Source organism: Metarhizium robertsii (assembly GCF_000187425.2).
Source record: "Metarhizium robertsii ARSEF 23 chromosome Unknown MAA_Scf_23, whole genome shotgun sequence".
Lineage (NCBI taxonomy): Eukaryota > Fungi > Ascomycota > Sordariomycetes > Hypocreales > Clavicipitaceae > Metarhizium > Metarhizium robertsii.
Window position 1 is genome coordinate 58185 of NW_011942164.1, and position 11344 is coordinate 69528.

At 47.7% G+C, this 11344-nt stretch overlaps 4 protein-coding genes across 4 annotated transcripts; 2 read left to right on the forward strand and 2 right to left on the reverse strand.

Annotated features, from left to right (window-relative positions):
- Nucleotides 1-550: 550 nt before the first annotated feature.
- On the forward strand, nt 551-2114 carry MAA_10229 (amine oxidase; the record flags this gene model as incomplete). The annotated part of the gene is made up of 6 exons (XM_007828227.2): nt 551-717; nt 759-913; nt 967-1023; nt 1074-1472; nt 1519-1785; nt 1837-2114. The coding sequence occupies 6 exons, from the start codon at nt 551-553 to the stop codon at nt 2112-2114; spliced, it is 1323 nt and encodes a 440-aa protein (XP_007826418.2).
- Nucleotides 2115-2640: 526 nt separating this feature from the next.
- Nucleotides 2641-3303, forward strand: MAA_10230 (Methyltransferase type 11; the record flags this gene model as incomplete). Its single annotated transcript, XM_007828228.1, has 1 exon — nt 2641-3303. The coding sequence occupies one exon, from the start codon at nt 2641-2643 to the stop codon at nt 3301-3303; it is 663 nt and encodes a 220-aa protein (XP_007826419.1).
- Nucleotides 3304-3855: 552 nt separating this feature from the next.
- On the reverse strand, nt 3856-5291 carry MAA_10231 (major facilitator superfamily transporter; the record flags this gene model as incomplete). Its single annotated transcript, XM_007828229.1, has 2 exons — nt 3856-4178; nt 4301-5291. 2 exons carry the CDS (start codon nt 5289-5291, stop codon nt 3856-3858), a joined length of 1314 nt encoding a protein of 437 aa, XP_007826420.1.
- Nucleotides 5292-6378: 1087 nt separating this feature from the next.
- Nucleotides 6379-10013, reverse strand: MAA_10232 (ankyrin repeat containing protein; the record flags this gene model as incomplete). The annotated part of the gene is made up of 7 exons (XM_007828230.2): nt 6379-6402; nt 6444-6565; nt 6623-7571; nt 7611-7620; nt 7671-7972; nt 8028-8935; nt 9035-10013. The coding sequence occupies 7 exons, from the start codon at nt 10011-10013 to the stop codon at nt 6379-6381; spliced, it is 3294 nt and encodes a 1097-aa protein (XP_007826421.2).
- Nucleotides 10014-11344: the final 1331 nt, after the last annotated feature.

Consider the following 11344-nt stretch of genomic DNA (forward strand, 5'->3'; position numbering starts at 1 on the left):
TATCCTCTGCCTTCACACGACTAACTCAGCCTAGGGTAGTATCAAAACAGCTACAAGAGGCATGCCTAAATGTGTTGCCTGCGAACCCGACTATCGACGACCTGCCAAAAATCCTTTGGAAGAACCGTCATTTTCTCCAGAAAGATTCACTTGCACGGAAGGGTGCAAAGGGAAGGAAGAGCTGGATTAGGTGGCATGGGTTATTCCTTATTGAATTTAATTACCAGAATCACCCAATTGGCAATGTCTGGTACTACAGTCAGTGCGACATAAAGGGGAAGCTGAGTCTTTCTCAGTACAGGCCACCTCGTCTGCAGCAGACCGCAAGCACCGGTCTCTTAGTCAGACACTTAGCAAGCTCATGTCAGCTATGTCATTGACACAAGAAGACATCTATCTCGGCTCGGGGGGACCAATGGATATCTACCCGATACGTACACTTGATATATGTACATGTCTATATATTCGATGTCCCCATCACATCTTTCCCAGCAATCCAGGATACGACCGAGCTAGAAATCAGCGATCGAGCTGGCTGCATGTAAGAATCATGCCTTCTCACGTTTACGACGTTATTGTAGTAGGCGGCGGCGCGATCGGGCTTGGAGCTGCATATGAGGTAGCCAAAGCAGGCAAATCTATTCTGGTACTCGAGCAGAGCTGTCTCTTTAACGCTAGTGGAAGCTCCAATGACCTAGCCAGAATGTATCGCACCATGTAAGTCAAAGGAAACGCTCTACAGGCTTTCGCTCAAACAGGACATATAGGTATACTGAACCGTTCATGGCGGAGCTTGCTTACAAGTCCATGGGCATTTGGAACGAGCTAGAAATGGACGCTGGTACATCTCTGCGCGTAATGTCAGGGCTCCTGAATTTCGGAGACACTACAATGGGAACAGACACCCCAGAAGGTTCTCATTCAAGATTTTCTGCATATTTATAAAAGATACTAAATATGTTTTAGGAACACTCATGGGACCTATAGCTAATCTGGAGAAGCTGGGTATGCCGTTCCGCAGGAGTACGTGTCTTACTTGAATATACAATTCTTCTGAGCTTATAAGACATTAGTGACGAAACAAGAAATGGAAAACGAGTACCCATTCAAGAAACTCCCAGAAGCGTGGGAAGGCATCTTCGCTCCAGATAATGGCGTGATCAATGTCCCACTCCTGGTTCGAACTCTAGCACGGCTGGCCAAAGACTATGGCGCTCACACTCAGCAATATACCGAAGTCAAAAAGCTCGTCCCTGTTAAGGAGAACGGCGAAGACACGTGGAGGGTCGAAACCCGTGTCAACGGCGACGAGGCTGTTTTATTCAGGGCTCGAAAGATTATTATAGCGGCGGGTGCATATACAAATCACATCGTGCAGCCTAGTTTCAATTTCAAGCTGAAGCTCAATATCTGGGAGATGGTGGCATCGTATTTTTCGGTCAATGCTGGTCCTAGTGGAACGCTTTTTCCAAGTACGTCATGGTAAACATTGTTTGCGAAGCTGCTAATCGTTACCAGGTATGTGGTTCCAGTTCGCGAACGACAAGCATGGCAGGTCACGGCTGTTCTACGGGTTTCCAACAGTCGAATGGGGTCCTCCCAACGTGTGTCGAATCGCGGTAGATGCGGCAACAAGACAGATTACAGACCCCAATCTACGATGCGGTAGCGTCGTGAACCCCGAGGATATACACGATACACAGCAATTCATCAAAGAGCACCTGGTGGGAGTAGATCACATGACGCCTGCGTACACCTTATCGTGTCTGCAGACGAATACGTTCGGTCCGTACATTTCTCTCTCCAGGGCAGTCAAAAGCTGACAACTCGAGTCAGACAACATGTTCGTATTAGACTATATTCCGGAACAGTATCTCCAAGGCGGTGCAAGAGATAGTGTGGCAGTGTTCACCGCCGGCTGGGCTATGAAGTTCGTGCCGCTGATCGGGCGAGCCCTGAAGGACATGGTGCTGAATGGACACTCTGAGTATGCGTTGGACGAGTTCAAGATCGATCGTCTGGATCCCAAGAGCAAAGGAAAATATGGCAAACCCCAAGCGGGCATCATTGACGAAGTGGATGCCGATTTTGCCAATAGCTGGGAGCATCTCTAGTAGCAATTATATATGCATCGTAGTGCGAGCTGAGTGCGTATTTACCACTAGACATTGAGGCTATAATGGCAAAAGACGACAAGTTCTTGCCAGACACAGCTGTTGCCGCGTGCAGAGTCTTGTTCCTCGCGCGGACACCTTGCACAATTGAAATTTGCCGAGAGATATTTCCACTGCCTAGATTACTACATACAGTGTAAGACTATGAGATGGAAATCAGTCAGAGATATTCCATACAAGGTCAGTAAGTGATGACGCAGCGCCATGATAAAACGACGCCACAAGTAATCCGGGCTGCGATGACTACATTTAGTCAGCTTTTCAGACGTATATGGACATCTGACTGTATCCGACGCAAGGATAGAAGGAGTCTATTACTAAGCATCTGAGCACAGATGGCCTCAAAAGTAACAAATTGACATCTTGGAAGTCATTAACCTTTGCAAAGCACTGATTTCTTGGAGCATCAAAGCCGCACCATAAAAGCTGTGCAGAATCAAGTCAACGTGCTCGACTAGATACGAAAATGACAGAGTTCAAGCAGAGCAACACGGCCAAATATCTGACCTCAATCTACTCTGTATCTACACCGACAGAATGTGCCAGTATCTACGACAGCTGGTCCGAATCATATGACGTTGATGTCGTTCAAGGGAACGTGGAATATGTCGCGCCAAGGGCGACCGCACTTCGCGCCAAGACTGAAGGCGGCAACATGACTGGAAGCATACTGGACGCTGGCTGTGGTACAGGACTCGTCGGAGTCGCCTTGGCACAGTACGGGGCCAAGAATATCGACGGCATTGACTTATCTTCGGGAATGCTAAACGAGGCCCGCAAGACCGGCGTCTATCGCGACCTGTCCATTGTTGATATGAGCAAACAAATCGACAAACCAGATGAGTCCTATGACGTAATCACATGCTGTGGCACTTTTACTCCAGGACACGTCGGCCCTGATCCAGGAATCAAAGAACTTGTGCGTCTCGCGAAGAAGGGTGGCGTGATAGTTGCAACCATCACAGACGTCATTTTCGATACCGGAGGATATCGTGCCGAGATTGAGAGACTAGCTAGTGATGGATTGATAACAATCGTAGCGACGGCGAAAGAGCCTTATCGTGTTGGGTCCAACACGTTGGCTCATATGGTGGTGTTGCGCCGGAGTGACCTGGCGATTGGCCATTGAGAATCTGAGTTCACCGTTGATGGCTGCTGGGCTATAATAAGGAATGATGCTTGTATCAGTCTCCAAGGTATTTTGACCCTTCTAATGTATGATGCATGAACCTCGTGCAGGTCTGCCGTGCTGCAGCGTCCTCAACCCTGATCCGTACGATATTAATCTCACTTGCGTAATATTTATGACTCTTGACTCTGATCAATGACAGTCTCAAGTGACTATATTACTTTGCAACGGTACGTCAACATCCATCTTTGTGAGGCATTTACCCAGCGTGGCCGATTTGATTTGTTTCCATTACATGCTGTCCAGCCATATATGAACCTCGGCAGTCTGCGTCTTTCGCAGCTCCATTGTCGCATGGGTCTGACTTCAATGTTCTTTACACACCCGGCCGTGGCACACAGGTGTTTGACACCTTCGTCATCACCTCCGCAGACGAAACATTCAGCTGGCTAAGTGCACTTGCCAAAATGGTTCAGGAATCAGCAGTTTTGCATAGCTTTAGATTTGACAAGTTCTATTCAGTCTATGGGGTTCAAGGCACACACAATGAGCTCATGCCTTCGCGCGCCCGTCATCTTCCACCTGGACAGCCTCCAAATTGTTACGTGTTGTTTCTCCCTCTCCGGCTTTTGAGCGAGGGCCGTCGAACTTGACTTCAGTCCATTTAGCCGCGCAGATGAAGAGACTAGCACACATCGTCACCACACCCGCCCATATCTGTGCCTTGAGAAAGCCTCCATTGTCGCTTTGGATCAAAGCACCCGCTAACGGCGGTCCTGCTAGTGACGCGAATGCTATAAGGCTATCCACCATGCCGAAACGAACACCTAGCTTGCTCAAGTCCGCGGTCAATGATGCGAGCCCGCTGACGAACACTGTCGGAGGTATACATCGTTAGTCAATCCTCGAGGTACGATCGGCAGGGATTGGTTATGAGATGTAATCTGACAATAGGACAAGCCAAAGGTAAAGGTAAATAGAAGGGACATATACTGACTTCCTTGAACTGCGCCGGTGGCAACTCCGTAAAAAACAGAATACACGTAAAGACTGCTGACGCTGCGCACGGCAATCCAGACAAACAGCATTATAGCGAGGAATATCGTCGACACGATCAAGGTGAGCAGTGAGCCAAAGTATCTATCGGCAAGGAATCCAAGTATCGGTCGTACTGGGATGCCGATAGCACTGATGATGACGAGCAGGTTCGCAGCTTCCACCGCAGAGAGGCCTACGCGCAGGGTCGCATATGTGTTTATGAAGAAGAAGCAAAAATACACGGCTGTAAATATCAGGACTACGCCGATCGTGAAGAGGACGTATGTAGGCTCCGTGAATGCCTTCCATTCGACGAGTGGCCCCGCCTTGCGCGGTGGAAGACGTGGCCGAAAGACAAGGATGACGACGGCTGCGAACGCTAGAGCGATATAGCCTTGGACGCGGACAGCGCTAGGAAACCCAATAGTCGCCTGGAGATGTTGAATGACCAAAGAGAACAGTATGCTGCCTGTGCCGCTCCCAGAAGCGGCCAATCCTATGGCAAATGCTTTCCTTTTGTTCCAGTACGAGCCGACTACAGCCATTGATGGCACATAGCAGGCACCCATACCGAGACCGGTACAGAGGCCTTGTGCGAGGAATATCTGCCAGTACTCGGTCGCCAAGCTTGTCATGAAGGTTCCGAGCACGATTAACAAACAGCCCGCCACGGCTGCGTGCTGAGCGTAGCCCGCATCGGCAGCGCGGCCGGCGAATGTTCCTAAAAAGAAGGTGAGAAAAACTTGTAGGGATCCAATCCAGGCAACTTGCGACTCGGGCAATGACAATGTGGTCGTGTAATGAAGTTGATAAACGCCAAATGAAGCGGAATATCCCCATGACAAAGCATTGATGAGATGACTTGCGAGGATCTGGAGCCAGGCCTGAACGCCGCCATCAGGAGGGGGGCCGGGTTCTTCCTGGACCAAGGGGAAAATTTTGAATGGCATGGCGCGGATTCTTCTGTCATGATAAGGAGAAAAGATGTGAGACGGGAGAGAAAAAGTAAGAAGGGGGAGACATCTGTCTGTGTCGATGCGATCATCAAAACAGCACAGTAATCAAACACACGGCAGGCGTGCATGCAAGTAGTACACTAGCCCGAGTTTGGAAGAGACCCAGCTCCACCAGCCAACTTGGCTGTGGCTGTGTCTCTAGTCGGGGAATTGAATACAACGGCAAAGGTATTAATTGATTTTGAAGGTCTTTTTAATTAAAGATATTCGCGCTGCTTTGTTGGTGGCGGCATAAGGTGATTCCACTGACAAGTACGCCCCAGAGACTCAGGATCGGCCGGAGGGATTGGCAAAACTGGCCTAGGGCTACTATTGTATGTACGGAGTATTTGTTGCATATGACTAATACAGGGATAGTCTAAGGCGACAGATACATGGGCATCCGGACAAATGTTGCGGTCTGAGTCATGTCACGCAAGAGCCATCTTGCCTTCCGAATCGGTCCCAACTATTGGTGGTGGGCGGACCGTCGAGTTGCTGTCAAGCAGGGTGTCTTATTTGCCAGGGCTGCGGGAGCTAACTTTGGCGCGATCGGCAGCCCACACAGAATCTTGTATACTGCTTCCTGATTAATACTACCGACATGGACTGAAGCAGATATATTAGCAGCTCTCTCCTATTTGCCCGCCTCCCACATTACCTTTTTACTGGCCTCTTGATAATACCCCTGTGAAGTCCCCTGCCTTCTATCTCTTTGCTCCTGTAATTCATCGACAGCTCAACTTGTCTCAGCGCTGGCCGTGAGGCCAGGCACCAAAGCGTCAACTCGCCTAACCGCAAACAGTCAACTATTTATGAACCATGTAGACGGCACGCATCTCAGCCCGCTCTATTTTCATCTCGATAAATTTTTAGGGCAGTGTAGCTGCGCACGTCTCTATTTACTCTGTTGACTGCCTAGGTAGCCATCAAGCTTTATTTGCCTTGGACATCGTATGCTTCAATCATCAACCTTACCTCTTCGTTGCCTGCTTTTATTGCCGTTTGCAAAGCTTCTTGCTTCCTGACAAAAGGGTCTCTCCTAGCAAGCATCTTTTTCAAGATTCTGTTGATCAGTAAATTATGCTGTGTACCGGATCCACGCACCACAGAAATCTCAAGCCTGGCACCATCATTCCAATAGTCGAGTAAGAGATCAACAATAGAACTGAATCCCACCACTGTGGCTATAAGCAAGGCAACTTCCCACTCTCCTACATCTTGACCGGCTATGTGATTACCTTTTAACAGAACTTCAACTATATTGTCTCGACCGAGCATCGTACTAATCAGCAGAGGAGACCAAAATTGAGCAAGGATGCCGTCATGTTTAGGGTTATCTTCCTCAATGAGTTCCATCAACTCCAAAGTTGCCGCTAGATATCCGGGATCTTCAATGCCGCAATTGTGGGCTTGAATCATCGAGAAAGCAATCTCCCTGCTATAGCTCGGCAAAGTATCCATACCTTGCAGGATAATCGTAACTGTGCTAGAATGCCCGCCAATGGAAGCTGCCAACAAGGCAAGATGTCTTTGTCGATGCGCACCGCTCTCTAGAAGCAACTGCATGACTTTGTCACGTCCGTTGAATCCAGCAGCAAGGACGCCATCATATGCTATTGCCCCATGTTTGAGCAGAATCGACACCACATTATGGTGTCCCATTGTTGAGGCTCGCAAAATTGCATGTTTGAGTGAACAGCCATATGTCGCTTGCCTCAAAAAGAACTCAACAACGTCACAATGTCCTGCATCTGACGCTACTGCGAGAGCTGAGTCCCAATCTCTTCTAGACCTCTTGAAAATGCAAATGACAAGGTCATTCAACCCAAAGGAAGCTGCAATGTGAATCGGACTTGCATCGCCTCGAATGACGTCTTTTTCTACATGAAGTATCCCCAGCTCAAACTGCCTGAGGGACAAGCAGGCTCGGAACAAAAGACCCCCATTCAAGTCATTTAAAGCCTTCCATTGCTGGAATATCGCCGATGACTTATCAAAGAGCCAGTCAAAGGAGCTGTAATCCAGAGCCTGGTCCTGGTGCTTTGCATGAAAAGTCCAGTTGCTTCCGGCATATTCAAGAAATGGAAACTCCTCAAGAATCGGGGCTAGCGCCCTACGTCGATTTCTTAGCCAGTCTACTGCTGCGTAGATTGGATGGTTATCCTCCTTTGGATCTTGAGCAGAAACTTGACCGTCTTCTTCATTAAGATGGCTGTCTTCTTTGTCCAGATGCTGTATTATAGGTTCAGCTCGCTCCTGGAATCCACATACACTTAGATACCTATGAAATTTTCAGCTGATATTACCAAAAGTATGACGAAAACATATCACCTTAGAGAAACTTCGGCTAGAGTAGCATGATCCCTAGAGGGAACGATTTGTATATGAGGCTCTAGACGACCTCCATTGCCATCAAAAGCAGAACCTAAAAGAAATTCCTTCGCTGATTTATGCACCAAATAAACTTCATCGTTGAGCACCTTCACAAGAGGGCCCAAGATCTTCAAAAGTTCGAGCTCCACGTTGAGGAACTGGCGTCGAGCTGAGTATTTCATATCTCTTGAACCAGACTCGAGCGCCAAAGCCAGACCCAATTCGGCCGTTTTCAGTGGCCTGGCTGCAAGTGTGATCCACTTGAGGATGTTAATGGCATTCTCCCGATCTGCGCGGGTCAATAGACTTTAGTACCGCGTTATAGACACCCGTCAAGCCGCTTGGGATTCTGTCGAGAAGTTGCTCAATACCATCTACTGTGACGATGCTTTCCTGACGTAGTAGATCCTCAGCAAGAGTCACCCATAAGAAATTACCGTCCGCTTTATCTTCAATCTTTCTTGCAATATCTCGCTGTACCTCTGGACTTATCCGATACAGGTTTGCAAATGTTTTGATCTTGGCTTGGATGACTAAGGATAAATCGCCGCTGATGTTTTGGTGCTGTTGTTCCATTGCGAGGACTAAGGATATGGGATAGCTGATCATAGCCGCTTTAACTGTGAAGGTTAGTCTACACGTCAAGAAGACCTTGAGTGGCAGGCGAGGAAGGGCCGAAGGAAAGACCAGTTGGTGGAAATGTTGGATGATGAAGGTTTGAGAGTGATCGTCGCACTCGTCCAATCCGTCTATAACAAGGGATGGACAAAGACCGTCCAATACAAGGGCTGCGAAGAGCTCCCACAGAGTCTCCAAAGCCCATTGGCTCTGATTTCGGGCTCGGTAATATGGTAAGACAACCTTGAACGCCGAGCCAGAATGCCGTACAAGGATTTGATGGATCAACACAGTGAGAATACCATGAGCTGTCCGTTGTGAAGGTATAGCGTTGTTGCAAAAAAAGTACGTTGGGCGAATTCTTAATTCTTGCAAGCCGCAGAGCTCGTCGATCAAAGCCCTTGAAATCACTGTCTTGCCACAGCCTGGAGGCCCGTTGACGAGGAGGAGTTGCGATGACGTAGTATTAAGCCATGTGCAGTAAGTTTCATGACTGCTGAACCACTTCAAAGTCCCGGGGAACTTCTGAGGAGATTGAAGAAGGTATCTCTCGTAATCGCAGGTTGAAAAGGTATCTAAACATTCTTGCTCTTCACTCGTGAGCTCTGCCGGTATGATTAGAAACGCTTTGCTACATAAATTTGATCGATTGATGATAAGCAAGAAGATCCGGCGTTGAAAGGAAATCTGATGTCAGGACTTACTCGACAAGCCTGCGATCTCTCCGGGATCCATGATACGTAGAATTTCTCTTGCAACTGAGGCTGCAGTCGCTGCCGCATAGGGTTTCCACATATCATTCTTGTGGGAGTCCGCATAATCTGATATGCCTCTCAAGACGAGACAATTTTGCCTGCCTAATATGCCCGCCGCCTCCATCTCAAAACAAATCGCTTTCTCCTCCTTTCTTATTTTGTCTCTAGCTTTCGGGTCCTGCATGACAGAGCTTCCACTGGCAATTGTGCCAAAATGCACCTCAAGGTCAGTTGTGTCTCGTGGTCGTCTGTATATTACTCGCTGAGGGTCGCATAAAGCGCAGGTAGGTGTGCCGCCAGGATGCCGGTATGTTGCCTCGTAGAGCGTATCGTTAATAACTCCTGGATAGGCGAACTTACTTCCTACCGAGGGCTCTTCGGTGCACTTCTTGAGATGTTCTTGAAATTGTGCCTTGTTGAGGATACGTTCAGATTGGAGTTTAGTGAGCGAATTTAAGATGCGACGATCTGGTGGGGGAAAGATACTGGTTCGGTCGATTTTCCCGCCTCGAAGTCGTTTTCCTGAATCCCATTGAATAACTGCTGGGTTTCCACTCTTCGACCATCCAATCACCACGTCTCCCAAATGTATATCTTGCTTGGGGTCTTCGTTCGGATTCTCACATGGGATGCCACCGCCTACGCCAATCAACAGGGTTGCCCTAAGATTCGGAAAGGTTTGAGTCAACGGATTGACGAGATGACTAGCACTGACAACTCCATTCTGCCACAAAGGCAGGCTGACAATAACAACGTTATGACCGTATATAGATCCACAAGTATATTGATTATCGTCAGCACGCGTGTCCAGAGGAGGATTCTTGTGAAACTCATCGAGCATCAGTTGAATTGCAGATAACTCGATAGCTAAGGGGCAGATCAACGCCACAGTGTAGGACTGTGTCTCGAGCTGTCGAGGGTTATCCATCACAGGATATCGGGCTGCAGCCTTGCTTGGTTCTGATCGTACCGTGGGTCCGTGTCCGGCGACCTCAATCGCTCAGAATCGTTTGTTCGAGCCTTTTGTAATTTGATCGCCTTCAGAAATAACAAGCAAAGCTCGAAGCCCGCGCAACGCGAGTTTTTGGAGTCCTATAGGTGATATTTATTTTCGTGGGCTGCAGAGAGCATTGAGCAAGTCGACCACGGGTGTTTGGACATATGTCAGAAATGCGATGGCACTACAGTTACAGAGAATAAATGCTGCTGCCTGTTGGGCAGCATTGTTGCCGCCCAACTATCGGGTGCAGGCTGTGCACAGTGCGGTATGTATCAGGGGATTGATAGGGACGCCACCCCAAATTGATAGGGACGTCGCACTTTTACCATCTCTCATTGGTTTAAACAGATTTGTTAACCCACTAAAGGCGGTGTTGCCAGAAGTTTCGAACAGTCAACTGTAAAGCCAATGCCGCGCTTGCGAGGGCTCCGGGTGTCTGGTGTGAGAGCAGAGTGTTAAGCATAATGCTATATCATATGCAGAAGCTGGCCTGCGCCTTTCATGAATAGCTTATTTTCTTAATATGTTGGTCGTCTAGAAGAAAGGCACTTCTTTCATCTATAAATTATGAGACGTCAAATACAAAGTCCACAAACATAAGACATCGCCAAGAGTCAAGTAACAAATCCACGAGCAGGATGTATTTGTGCGGCTATATTATAGTATAAATATTATGCAATATTCCTCTTGCCTTTCGTCTACAAGTAATTCGTCCTGCCCCGTGGCAGCTGTTGTGTTTCTAGACTATCACCCACTTCTGATTTAGTGAGTGGTCCTGACCGTCGCAAAGGGCAGACTTTCGAGGACTTGACGTGGCTAGCTGCGTGGAACTTACTACACCTTCACGATGCTCGTGTACGTGTTAGAGCCGGTCTAGGCCTGCCTTCGGCGCAAGGCTCCTCACTAATAGGTAGCTTCTCTTGGGATCTTTTTCGTTGTATACTTGGTTGAGTTCTCCTATCGCTTGCTTGTATCCCCGTAGTGTTCCCAGGACTAAGCCGCACTGACCTTCCGATACAGGTTGTCAGGTTTGCCAAAAGCAACCTCCTAAAACTTTTTATTTTAAGGCTAGTATATATATTTACTGTGTGGCAGCTTTAACGCTTATATAATAAAGGAAATTAAAAGAAGTATTTAATTATTATTATAATAATTATTAGCTTATAATATAGCGTTATTTAGTTAAATTAATTTACTTTAACTTATAATTACCCTATCTATTATTATTTATATTAGGAATACTAGTAATATTAATTTTT